The sequence below is a fragment of the Schistocerca gregaria genome, chromosome X (genome assembly GCF_023897955.1).
Source record: "Schistocerca gregaria isolate iqSchGreg1 chromosome X, iqSchGreg1.2, whole genome shotgun sequence".
In the NCBI taxonomy this organism is placed as follows: Eukaryota; Metazoa; Arthropoda; class Insecta; order Orthoptera; family Acrididae; genus Schistocerca; species Schistocerca gregaria.
This window is the reverse complement of record NC_064931.1, coordinates 590,687,987-590,701,553: the sequence shown is the minus strand read 5'-3', so window position 1 is coordinate 590,701,553 and position 13,567 is coordinate 590,687,987. Positions and strand designations below refer to the sequence as shown.

Sequence of the window (13,567 nt, the reverse complement as noted above, 5' to 3'; positions counted from 1 at the left end):
CTAAAGCAACAAACTGCTATTTCCTCATCCTTTGCCTAATTCATGATATGATCATACAAACTGTCAACAGATGCCTGTCTGATCATGTTCTGCATAGAAGGTGGCATTTTGGTCAATGGAAAACAATGCCAATGATGATGACAGGGCGCCTATCGAATGGAATGGTGTTTTCCGGATAATCCCACATCCACAATTTCTGTGTACGCAGTCGCAGTATGGCACAGAGAAGATGCCTACCAGACACTCTTCGGTGGAAGGCCATGGGAAGAATGGAAGCAGGACAGTTCCAAACTTGTGGGCTGATTGCTTAACTTGAATCATTCTGTTGTTTCTTGGATGTGGTGACAGTTTATAGAGATCGAAACTGTATCCCGAAGACCACGCCAGGGCCAACCATGTGTGACATCAGAAAGAGAGGACCATTATTTGGCTCTAAGGGCACAACAGTTCTGCCTTAGTACTGCACAGCAACTGGCATCTGACCTTGGAGCATCATCTGGACATGTTGTATCAAGGAAAATTGTGTAGAGAAGGCTTCGACAGTGTAGCCTTTGTCAGAGACCTGCTGTATGTGTGCCTCTGATGCATCTTCACAGAAGGAAACATCTAGAGTTGAGTTTTCAATATGACATCTGGACAGTCAAGCAGTGGGCCAATGTTCATTTCACAGATGAGTCCCGATTTGGTCTGGAGAGTGATTCTCAATGGATTCACATCTGAAGAGGATGTGGAACACTATTTTGAGCCCCGAACATTGTGGAAATAGACGGATATTGAGGAGATTCACTACTGGTGTGGCCGGGGATTATACTGACCACTCGAACAGCTCTTCATGAAATTGTATGGGTGAATAGGGAAGGTTTAACTGCTGTCAGGTATCATGACGAGGTTGTGGAACCTCTAGTAGGGTTGTTGCGAGGTGCTGTGTGCCCAGACTTCTTACTGATGCATGCCTTCATAGAGCATGAATAGTTGATGTTCTGTTGGAAATGGAAGATACTGAATGCATGGTGTGGCTTGCTCACTCTCTCGATTTGAATCCCATAGTGTGTGTTTGAGATGCGCCAGTGAGACATGTTGCATCATGCCAGCATCCACCAACCATTCTCCAACACTTGCAACCAGTTTCACAGGACACTGAAGACATTATTCACTGCTTGCTCAGTTGTTATCAGGCCTGTATTGCTGCCAGAGGTGGGCACACCTGATAGTGAGTACATTAACCAGTTGTAGGAATGTGTGTGCAAATCTGTTAAGTTGGGAAAAAAAACGAAGAACATTTTAATCTACTGTTATGTGTGTTGCTGTTATGTTCTGTATTCTTTACGTTGTTTCTACTTATCATCTGCTTATTCTGTTTTGTGGCAAAATAAATGCAACCTTGCAAAATTTCAGTTTGTTGTTTTAATTTTGGACACCAGTGTATTGACCAGTAGCTCACCACTGGGACCATCCTCAAATATTCAGTGCCATGGTGGCGACATGATTGAGATTTAAAGCACCGGTCAACACCATCATCAACACTAGGTATTGTGAGCTGAATAAGTTAATTACAACAATTGCTGTGTCCCCTAGAGGTAGAACCTGTGTTTGCTAAGATGCCAATATAGTTCATCTTTTGTTTATTCTGTGGTCATCATCATCTTTTGTTTATTCTGTGGTCATCATCAATTGTTATTGTCCCAACATGGACCATATATGGAAAATGCCCACCACATTTGTGTAAACATGTTGCACATAAATAAAGTTATGACTCTGGACAGACATCCGTAATTGTGGATTGATGTCTGCTGATGTGCTGTGTAGCAGTCTTGAAAAAGACATTGATCATGCAGTAGCTTGCATTTTTGATTTCATTGAATGTGAATAGTAGTATAACTTTTACTACTGTTTAACCACTAGAGCTACTTTTTATTTTCTTGTTTATTATGGGCAGATCACAATTTTTTTAGCTCAGTTTTTCATTACCTACAGTGCAGTAGTTGTTTAGTTTGATCTCTTGTTATTGGAAACAGTTTTTGGTTTGTCATTGTCTCCAACACTTTCAGTCTTTTGTGTTATTGTATAGTTTTGCAAGTAGGACATTGTATTTGGACACGAGGGAAATGGTTACTGTCCATAAAAAGTTGTGCTGGCCATGATCAGTAGATTTGTAGTTGCATCAACATTGGGACACCTCCGATAAAAGCTGCAGCATATGTAGTGCCTCTGAAATCCACTGGAAATTCTGATGTCACCGAACTTTTAATGCATATAATGTGAGTGGTTCACACTCACTCTAGAGTGAGTAATTGGTAATTGGACAGTGAAGTGTTTGCTCCTCTTTGTGTTGAAGGCAAATGTGGGTACTGGCTACATGGCTACTCCTTATGCTTTCGTAAAGAGAGATGAGGTGCTGTCCAGTGTTGACAGCACATCTAAACCAGCATGAGATGCCTGAAACTAGGCCAGTAGCTAATTTTTGTGTCAAGTTCAGACAAGTGTAGTGGTTGGGTATGTAGGTCATTGGGATCTCCAACATTAGGTTGCTAATGAAACCTTCAGGAAAGTAGCAGACAGATCTGGAAGGTAGGTCAGTTTACACATGGTATGTTTGCTGGCAGGTCTCATCCAAGGGCCTGTTGAAAGCACAGGCTGCAAATTGTAACTTGTATTTGCATGAATGATGCTTGCCACCTGGGTTCTGGGACCACCCTTAGTTCTGTTAGATCAGAGATGGTCTGCATGCAACCTCTCTCTTGCCTGGCTGAACACATCACCACAGCCACAGCCACATCTTGCTGTCTGAGTGTGTGTGTGTGTGTGTGTGTGTGTGTGTGTGTGTGTGTGTGTGTGTGAGAGAGGGGGATGTGAATGTGCTGTATTTAAATGGCAATGCTGTCGCATTGCGTATGACTTGGTTTCATATGTCTTAACAACATAATCACAAACAAAACAAATTTTCAGTATTATTCAATTGTTTTTGGCATTCTGAAGACATAATATAATTTTTATCTTGTACAAACTGGCGGCATACAGACATACACTGACAATTTCACCGATGTTCACACTCAGTCTGCCACGTAATTGCGACTTATTTAATTTCATATTCAGACAAAGCCTTTCACCCACACATGTTGATGCAAATTTTTATGATGTTTGCAGCATCATTATGGAGACTGGGAAACTCTTCCAGGGTAAGAAAAAGTACAGAAAAGAATTTATTTTTCAAATGGGAATTACACTGCAGATCAGTCAGTTCTGTCTGCATATACACTGTGGTACTTTCTACTGAAATGGCAAAGAATCTCAAAAACAGCTGATATTCACAGTATACTCAAACCATGGACAAACTAACTTTGATTCCATAAGAAACTGTTGTGCCCAGTGCCCACAGACTATAAGGGAGGAATGGCACACAGCAATCAGGCACAGTGCCATTAGTTTTTGTTACTCTTGCATATATAGATTTCGCCTATAAATAGCCATCTTCAGCATTTGGTGTTATTGTATTTGCAATACACGCTTTGTTAAACACAATATGCTGGATGGTTTAGCACATATGATCCTTCGATTTTCATATTTATAATACATTGAACTTGCCCAGCTTGGCAGACTCTTACCAAGATTGATTCCATAAGGTACTAAAACCATCCAGCATATTGTGTTCAACTATGCATTTCAAACAGGATAACACCAAGATCTGAAGATAACTATTTATAGCCGAAATCTAGATATGTGAGAGTAATAAAAACTAATAATATTGCGATTGATTGCTATGTGCCTCTCCTTCCTTTTAGCAAACTATCCTTGTAATTCTTTCAAGGCCACAATGACTTGTTCAAACCTTGCATTTTCTTTAACACCATTGAGCTTAGGGAAATGGACGGTGGTTCTCTCTCTCTCTCTCTCTCTCTCTCTCTCTCTCTCTCTCTCTCTCTCTCTCTTTTTCTTTTTTTTTTTTTCAATAAGCCCCTTCCGCAATGTGATTTTCTATTTAAATGCGTCCTCATCAAATGAGAAATAGTAGTTCCTTATTTTGCAGTGTCTTACTATAGGCAGTGTGCAGTCCAGTCTACTTAAAATTTGACGTCTGCAATCCATTCCGGATGTTCTAATTTTTGTTGCTGCTCTTCTTTTTCCTTCCTAAATTTAACAGTCATGAGTTTTAAATCGAAAAATAATCCAGGCATGCCCTCTCGACTTAAATAACATACTTTGCTGTACTCTGTAAAGTCTCAATGCCCTTTGTTTAGTTCCATTGAAAACTGTTGCAGCTGACAGTGGAATAATGCATGCAACTTCTGAAAATTTACTATTCATACCACCAGTTTCACCACATGCTCCATACCTGCAAATTTAACACTAAGTACTTCTTGATGTACAGAACAATGAGTCCTTTCTGTTTATTGTTGTAATTTTTTACTCTTTCATCATCAATTAAATCTTTTAAATTCTTTCTGCATGGTGTTGTTACGCCTTTCCAAAGCAAATTTGCAATACTTGTCAAATATGTAACTGTAGCTTGCATAATATACATTTAGAACCATTATCCTGCTCTTCAGTCATTCCTATTCATTTTTAAAACTTGTGATGGTAGAATACTAGACTGCCTCATTTTCTGCAAACAGCCATTGGACCTGATAACTTATTTTTATACAATGAACAAATAGCAAATGGTAGACAACACTGACACCACGATTCCGCCAAACTGAAGAAAGTTGTGCTGACGGAAAAATGCCCCACTGCAAAGCTAAATGAAAAGTTGGACTGTACCCAGTACTTCAGACAAGTTCTGAGCAAAGTTGAGACAGGCTAAACCTCAGCCTTCGCATCATACTCGCATGCAGTTTGACCTGCTGTAGCCAACCAGGTGTTAGATGGGTACTTGAATTGGTAAACAAAGACAGACTCGCACACAGACTGGAAACACAACTCACTATTTGCATAAGAAACTGTTGGGACCAATCTTGGTTTTCAGAATCCAGATACTCGGACAATTAGGTGACATTATTGTAGGTGACATTATTGGATATGGATTTCTTGACCTCAGCTGTCTGGCAGATAATTGTAGGACCCCGTAAATAGATCAGGCATGAATGTGTGGCATGCACATGTTTTTTAGAATAGAAAGCCCCTCCAGTGGTTGATAATGAATTATATGCTGTACTCAGAGAAATCCTGCAGAGCATATTTGAGATGTTCGTTGGAGACATGGTTTTTTCTCAGACATGTTCCATACAACCTAGCTATCAAAAGTATGGGGCATGGGGACAGGGGTGGAAGTGGGTGTGGAACAGCATTCCATACCATTTTTATTGACCTGTAGCTGCATTGAATAAGAGTGTTTTATTTGCTTTCCGTTACTGTTATATTGCTGCTTGAGGTAACCATCCTTGAAACTGATGCCATGCAATAATCTGGCATATTTGGTCTCTACAATTCACATATCCTCTATATTTGAAGATAAATTCACTCTCTGGAACTGTGTGTTTAGGTTTTACTGCATTGGGTGATTCACACTGTGATAAAGTTTAAAGCTGTTTGACTGACACACACACACACACACACACACACACACACACACACACACACACACACACACCAGTGCCCGCACAGATTTTTGGGGGTATATATATATCCCTGAAATTATTCAGTTGTCAGAAATTTGCGCACTGTCATGTTACATTTATTTATTTAGTTTTTAACAGATGTGATACATACGAGCAGTAATGGAAATGAAATCCAGAATGCCCAGTGTTGTATGAGAAAGTATTAATTTCATATATCTGTTGACTCAGCAAATTTTTTATGTAATTAACACTCTTAGTCATGGCAGGTTTTGTGATGATTTTCAGGACTACCCTGTAATGTTAACAACAGGTATAAAAGATTCTCATGTTACGAATTGCTGTGAATTGTTAATGTTAAAGGTATTTTCATTGTAGGTGCCATCTGAGGACGACTTTGAAATAGTGAAGTTAATTTCGAATGGAGCGTATGGTGCCGTCTACCTCGTTCGTTCGAAGGAAACACGTATGAGATTTGCAATGAAGAAAATTACAAAAAACAATCTTGTGCTAAGAAACCAGGTCGATCAAGTATTTGCTGAGCGTGATATCATGAGTTTTACTGATAATCCATTTGTAGTGAGCATGTATTGCAGCTTTGAAACAAAGGTAAGCTTTTTATCATAAAGAAACTTCCTCATTTTATCTACTGAAATTAAGTTGATATGTGTATTGCATCATATATTTTGCACCAGTAGGGTTTGTGCTAGACTTTGAAAGTGTAAGTAGAATATCACTTACATTTGAGTTTGTGATATCAGAAAAATTGTCACTTATTATTAAAGTGTTTATTAAGTGATTATTTTCTGCATTAAATGGGATGATAAACATGAAATTCAATCAGTGTTAGTGAAACCCCCCTTTTTCCTTTCCGCCTCAGATACATCACATACATTTTTATGGTGAGGCAGAATCTGTATATGTATTGAGTGTATACAGATGTGTACACACACATTTAGTAGGCAGTAGGGTGGACGGATTTCCATGATACCACCTATTTAAATAATTCTTTGTTAGGTGTGTTTGTGAAATATTGTGTTTGTTTTCAAATCTAATCCTGCATTTTTTTCTGATATTCTGTATTTTTATCCCAGTGTGGCTAAAAAGATCAACTTCTTTTAATACTGTCATTGATATTACTTTCATTTGTAAATTTTTTGTAAGTGATAGGAATGAGAATAGTGGAATGCTCTTTCAGCTTAGAAGTACACTTTGTGATTAGAATTGTCCAGTTATTCACTTTTGTCATTGTTGCTAAGTTAACATCTACATAATAACCTGTGTGTGGAACCTCCATTTGTAAATATTACTCTTTGAGGAAAACTTCGTTAAGTTTGAGCAGTCCAGCAAGTCCATTTGATTTCCATCAATCTGTGATGGCATAATTATTACCTTCACAACTGGTACATTATCACACTGGTACAAAAAATGTCTAATTACAAATTGCTGCAGAGAAGGATAATGTTTTCTACAATATTTTCACATAATGTTACCATTCTTCACCAAAATATTCTGGGATTGAAGAATAAATTAGATGAGCTCCTTGTTTGTTTAGATGACACTGAATCTGATAATGTAATAGATATGCTGTGCCTACCTGAGCATCACATTGTGTCTGATATAGAAAAGGTAAATATCAGTGGTTATAAACTAACTGCAAATATGAGTAGAGAGAATAAGGTGAGAGGAGGAGTTGCCATATATGTCAAAAGTTCACTGTGTAAAAAGCTTAGATACAAAAAAGTTTTGTCTAGAGCAACATATAGAAGCATGTGCCTGTCAACTTAAACTGAAGGAGAGCTCTTTTATAATTGTAACAGTATATAGGTCCTTTTTCAGGAAACTTTCATTTATTCCTGGAAAACTTGGATCCCATGTTGTGCTGCCTGCAGATAGGGAAAAACGAATTATTATTTGTGGGGACTTCAGTGCTGATTCACTGAAATATATGGGAAGAATGATCTGGAAGTCTTGCGCGGTTCTTTCAATTTGACGTCTGTCATTAATTTTCCTACTCGGGTCGAAAGGACAGCAGTGCATTGATAGATAACACTTTTATGGACAAAGATAAATTTAAAAAATTCTTGTCCTGTTGAGAATGGCCTTTCTGATCATGGTGCTCAGCTTGTTACAGTATGTGACATAGCTCCGTTCAGTAATTCAAAACTACCCTCCAAAGTTGTGTGTTCAATTAATGACTCAACAATTAGAAATTCAGAGAAAATCTTCAGCAGTTAGACTGGGATGAGGTGTACAAGGAACCCGGTGCTAATTTAAAATATAACTTATTTCATGATACACTTGTAAGAGAATTAGAAAACTGTTTCCTCAAGAAAGTAGTTAAATCTAATTATAAGAAACCATGCAAAAAAACTTGGCTTACTAAAGGAATAAAAATATCTTGTAACCACAAAAGGGAACTATATCTGACAACAAGAAAGAGTAATGACCCAGAAACAGCCAAATATTATAAAACCTGCTGTGCTACATTAAGAAATGTTATTAAAAAGTCCAGAAACATGTGCATCATGTCTGATCTTAATACCTCTGATAACAAAATCAAAACAATTTGGAATATTATTACAAGGGAGACAGGGCAACCAAGAGTACAGGATGATGGCATTACCATAAAAGTGAATGGAAACTTGACAAACAACAAGCCGGAAGTCGAAAACATTTTGAATAATAATTTTTCAAATGTTGTAGAGAAAATAGGATCTAAATGTTCATTAGAAGAAGCAAGGCAGTCCGTGGAAGAGGCCTTACCTGCACCATTTGATACAATTGAAATTCCACCCACCTCTACTTCTGAAATTAGGAAGACAAAAAACTATCTCAAGGATAAAAGCTCACATGGAATTGATGGCATTTCCAGCAGGATAATAAAAGCTTGTTTCCAAGAGATAAGTGGGATGCTGAGGCACATATGTAATAGCTCTCTGAAGCAGGGTATTTTCTCAGATAGACTGAAGTATGCCATTGTTAAACCACTGCACAAAAAAAAGGGGCTATGTCTGATGTCAACAACTACTGCCCAATCTCTCTTCTGACTGCCTTATCTAAAATTCTTGATAAAGTAGTGTATTGTAGAGCAGCTTCACACCTCTGTAAAAATAGTTTTAACAAAATCTGTTTGGTTTCCAGAAAGGTTTTTCAATGGAAAATGCTATATATAGTTTCATTAATGAAATATTAAATGCTCTGAGTAACCGGAAGTCACCCGTTAGGATTTTTTGTGATCTCTCAAAGGCTTTTGATTGTGTAAATCATGGGATACTTCTAGATAAGCTCAAGTACTGTGGTATGAATGGGACAGTGCTCCAATGGTTTAAATCATACCTAAGTGGAAGAGTTCAGTTCACATAATATGAAAAAAAAAAACTGGTGATTTCTCAAACTGGGGAACAATCAAGAATGGGGTGCCACAAGATTCGGTCTTGGGTCCTCTGCTGTTCTTAATATATATTAATGACTTGCCATTCTATATTCACGAAGATGCTAAGCTGGTACTTTTTTCCGCTGATAAAAGTATAGCTATCACACTCAACAGACAAGAATTAACTGGTGAAATTGTAAACATTGTTTTTCAGAAAATCATTAGGTGGTTCTCTGCAAATGGGCTCTCATTAAACTTTGACAAAATACAGTACATATAGTTCCACACAGTAAATGGAATGACGCCATTAATAAACATAGACTTTAATCAGAAATCGGTAGCTAAGGTAGAATATTCAAAATTTCTAGCTGTATGCATTGATGGGGGGTTGAACTGGAAAAAACACACGGAAGATCTGCTGAAATGTTTGAGTTCCGCTACTTATGCTATTAGGGTCATTGCAAATTTTGGCGATATACATCTCAGTAATTTGGCTTACCATGCTTATTTTCATTCTCTGCTTTCGTATGGCATCATATTCTGGGGTAACTCATCATTGAGTAAAAGAGTGTTCATTGCAGTAAAGTGTGTAATCAGAATAATTGCTGGAGCTCATCCTAGATCATCCTGCAGACACTTATCTATAAGAGCTAGAGATCTTCACTGTAGCCTTACTATACTTATGAAATTTGATATTAACAATCCGAATGAATTCAAAAGTAATAGCAGTATACATGGCTACAACACTAGGAGAAAGGATGATTTTCTCTACTCAATGTTAAATCTAACTTTGACTCCTAAGGGGGTAAATTATGCTGCCACAAAAGTCTCAGGTCACTTACTAGCATCAAAAGTCTGTCAGAGAGCCATATAGCATTAAAAAGGAAATTAAAAGAATTTCTTAGTGGCAACTCCTTCTACTCATTAGATGAATTTTTGGATATAGTAAGTGGGTAATTTCCCCAACACCCACAAAAAATTAAAAATATTAAGGGTCATATAATATCTTGTATAGACACCTTTTATTAACCTGACACGTACCACATCATTACGAAGTGTCGTATTCATGATCTATGGAACAAGTACTAATCTAATCGAATTAATTTTGCCACAACACACTTCTGTAAATATTGTTGGCCAGACATCTACCAAATCTACCCACTCTTAACTGCTACATCATGTATCATTACTTGCCATTTTGTAAAACCCTCTTTCAGTGTTCCACATTGTGTAGAGATATATGTTGTGTCATATTTAACACAACTAATACAGAGATAAATTTAATATTGTGCACTATGCAAAGATTGCAGTTCTGCAGGTAGTTTGGGTGGGATGGTGGTTGTATGGGATGTGTAGAGTAGGGTAGAGGTTGGAGGCAGGAAGAGGGGTTGGGGTGGGTAACCAGCAGCTCAGAAGGAGGCAGCTGGTTTGCTGGCGAGGAAAGCAGAGGATGAGATGGTGGGGGGAGGCAGTCTAGCTCTGGAAAGTATATACTCCAAAAGTCTTCTTTCTCTTTTGTGGGTGCATGTTGAACATTTTCAGTGTTCGGTGAGTGGCCTCCTTTGCTCTTAAATTATTTACATTCTACCAGAGCTTTCCTGCTATATTTACAATGATAAATAAGTATTTTCCAAAGTTTAAATTTTACACAGTACTTTGGTTACATTTCTGATTCTACATTGAACCATTTATAAACAAGAACAGGGATTCAAAAATGTCAGTTCTGTATGAATATGGTAGAATTGTAAGTATCAGTTTAATGTGACCAGAATTGGGTTTTTTTTTCCCAAATCATCCTGGTTCCTAAATTTTCAAAATTATTTTAATATGCAGATAAAATTATCATAACATATGCTGTGCTCTATTTGTAAGTCATAGTTTTATATATGCATTTTTATGTTTAATGAACTGAATGCACGATTGTATTTGCAGAAACATCTGTGCATAGTCATGGAGTATGTAGAAGGAGGAGATTGTGCGACACTGGTGAAAAACATAGGACCTCTCCCACCAGACATGGCAAGGTTTTACTTTGCAGAGACTGTTTTAGCTGTTGAATATTTGCACAGTTATGGAATTGTTCATAGAGATTTGAAGCCAGATAAGTAAGTATGTTTTTATTCTGTATTAATAAAAAATGAACTATTTTATACTTATAAAGCCTGGGAATTTTAAAGATATTAACCACACAAAATATATGGTAATAAATCCTTGTCTGCTAAAGTATCACATAAAGGACTGTTTGAATGATCATCTCTGACTAGATGTCAGACAGAACTTTGTCCAGGACTCCATCATTGGACAGTAAACTTGGATACATTGAAGGAGGTTCAAGGGTTATCTAAATTAGTGTGAAACATACTTAGCAGCACCGCTAAACCATCTATTGACATGACTATTGTGCTTCAATTGCAGATATTAATCATACATCATCAATACACAGTATTTATCATCAAAGGTGTTGTGTTACAGAGAAAATGTGCAATCTTCAAATGTCTCTCCAAAGATTCTTTGGCAAAAAGCTGATAAAGTTACTATGGCCAAAAAAAGGGCATGAAAAAAGGTGCTGTTGACTTTAATTTATAGAACAAAGGGACAAATTGTGACGAGAAATGTTCAGCAATATGTTGTGACAGTATTAAGGAAAGTACCAAGAAAGCATTTGCACATGACCGAGCATAATTTTAAGACACACTTCACAATTATTACATTTCAGTTCTATGTATCAACATATATTGTGTAAAAAGGAGCAACATTAGTGTCAGAACTTTTCGAGGTTGAAATGCATAAAACTGAAAGTGGTAATTGCATTGTGCTTACTGTTAAGGAAAAAGAGCAGAAGCTAATGGCAGAACTGAAGCCACAATTTATTCCTAGTTTCAACTCCTATGATGACAATGCAGATTTTCATCCAGAAGTTATCCTCTTCAGTTCCACTAGTAGAAAAATGTTTATCAATCTAATATTTGTATTACACTTAACTGATGTCACTAGGGAGTGACACCGTGCAGAAGGTGAGAAAAATATCAGCACATGTATCTTCAGCATTCTGTCGACACATTGGAAGCAAAGACGTTATATGCATTGGTTTGTATACATTTTAATAAACTTGGATAACGTTTTTGAAACCAGGTTGGTAATGTAAGAGGTAGTTTCTAATGTCATTTGCTATGCTCTTGTTCATTTCTTGTTCTAGTACAGTTTTAAATACCTCTGAAGGTTGCAATTCATTCACATAATCAAGGAATGAGTGGACAAGTGTAATTTAAATGAAAATATTGTTATGCTCATTGGTGAGGAGAACAATGGAGGCAAAGGGAGAGTGTAGTTATGCTTAGTTGGTAGAACAATGATTTTGAATAAAAACACCTGTAATTGCATGCAGATGTGCAACTTGCAAACAAAGATTCTGTTAGAGAATCTACAGTGTCACAATTGCAGTTCAAAAAGAAACAAGAACAGAAAATGTTTTCAATGTGAAATACCTATTTTATGAAAGAAGATTGCAGTGCCTCAAGCACAAGCAGAACATAAAAGCAGTGTTTCTTGGAAATCATGACATAGGAATGGTAACACTGAAAGTAGATTGAGGAATTATAGAACTGCAACCAAAAGAAATGAAAGGAAAAATCAGGCTTCCAAAGTGACGCTTGTGAATTTATTACAATCTTGTAAATGTTTTTATTCAATGTTTGTTAAGCATCATTTTGTTTGGACTAGAGTTTCTTCATAAGTCTTCTCCTAGCAAATAGTGTCATCTGTTTGATTCTCATTATCCAGTGCACTTACAGCTGTAGTGTTTTGTGCAAGTCAAATGCTAAAGCTATAATAACTGCCACGTGATTAACTTTTTACTCCTAGTCTTATATTTAAACGATTCAGCACTTTGCTCACTAACAAACATTGCTATAGGTGATAGAAAAAGCAAGTGGTGGTGGTGGTGGTGGTGTTGGTGGTGGTGGTGGTGGGGGGGGGGGGGGGGGGGGGGAATCAAAGAATGGATGTGGGATCGAATCTGGTATCCTCTCGATTATATTTTCAGGATGCAACCACTGAGCCACCACATAATAATTACAAACATGATTTATCACCATGTTCACTAGATGTAGTCGGACAACGGTAGGGGATAACTGGGATTACGGTACCAGAGGCACAAGTATTAAGAGACTTTGTGCTTGCCATGGCCAGCTAATAGAGTACATTGGGGTGCTGAACATCCTCGAAGTTAACCGTACATGTCAAAATGCTGTTTCCAGAATAGTGAGGTGCATCAGCTCTGGATTGAATTCTCCAGGAAAATTGTTGATGAGAGTTGGTGTGCTGACCAGCGTGGATGTGGTTTTAGGTGGTTTCCCATATTCCACTAGGTGAATAGCAGGCTAGTACCGAAGTCCAGCCTCAGATACAAAATTTGCACATATTTAAATTAACTTTCTCATGGATAACACTACATGCACACAGTTAGGATACACATATTCCATTCCCAGGGTGACTGTGGCAACAGGAAGGGCATCCAGAAACCCCTTAAATTAAGCATGCCAAAACTGTTCATAACCAACCCAACCCTGTGTCTATGCAGGACAAGGCCTGAGGAGGAGGAGGAGGAAAAGATGATGATGATGATGATGATGATGATTTAAGC

At 37.5% G+C, this 13,567-nt stretch overlaps 1 protein-coding gene across 4 annotated transcripts in view; it reads left to right on the top strand.

Annotated features, from left to right (window-relative positions):
* Positions 1-13,567, top strand: part of LOC126297668 (microtubule-associated serine/threonine-protein kinase 3) — a 245,718-nt gene that overhangs the window by 114,956 nt on the left and 117,195 nt on the right. For all 4 annotated transcript variants that reach the window (XM_049988765.1, XM_049988768.1, XM_049988766.1 and 1 more), the window contains exons 11-12: positions 5,928-6,158; positions 10,858-11,030. In XM_049988765.1, coding sequence (XP_049844722.1) covers positions 5,928-6,158; positions 10,858-11,030 — 404 coding nt within the window. The remainder of the gene's footprint in view (positions 1-5,927; positions 6,159-10,857; positions 11,031-13,567) is intronic.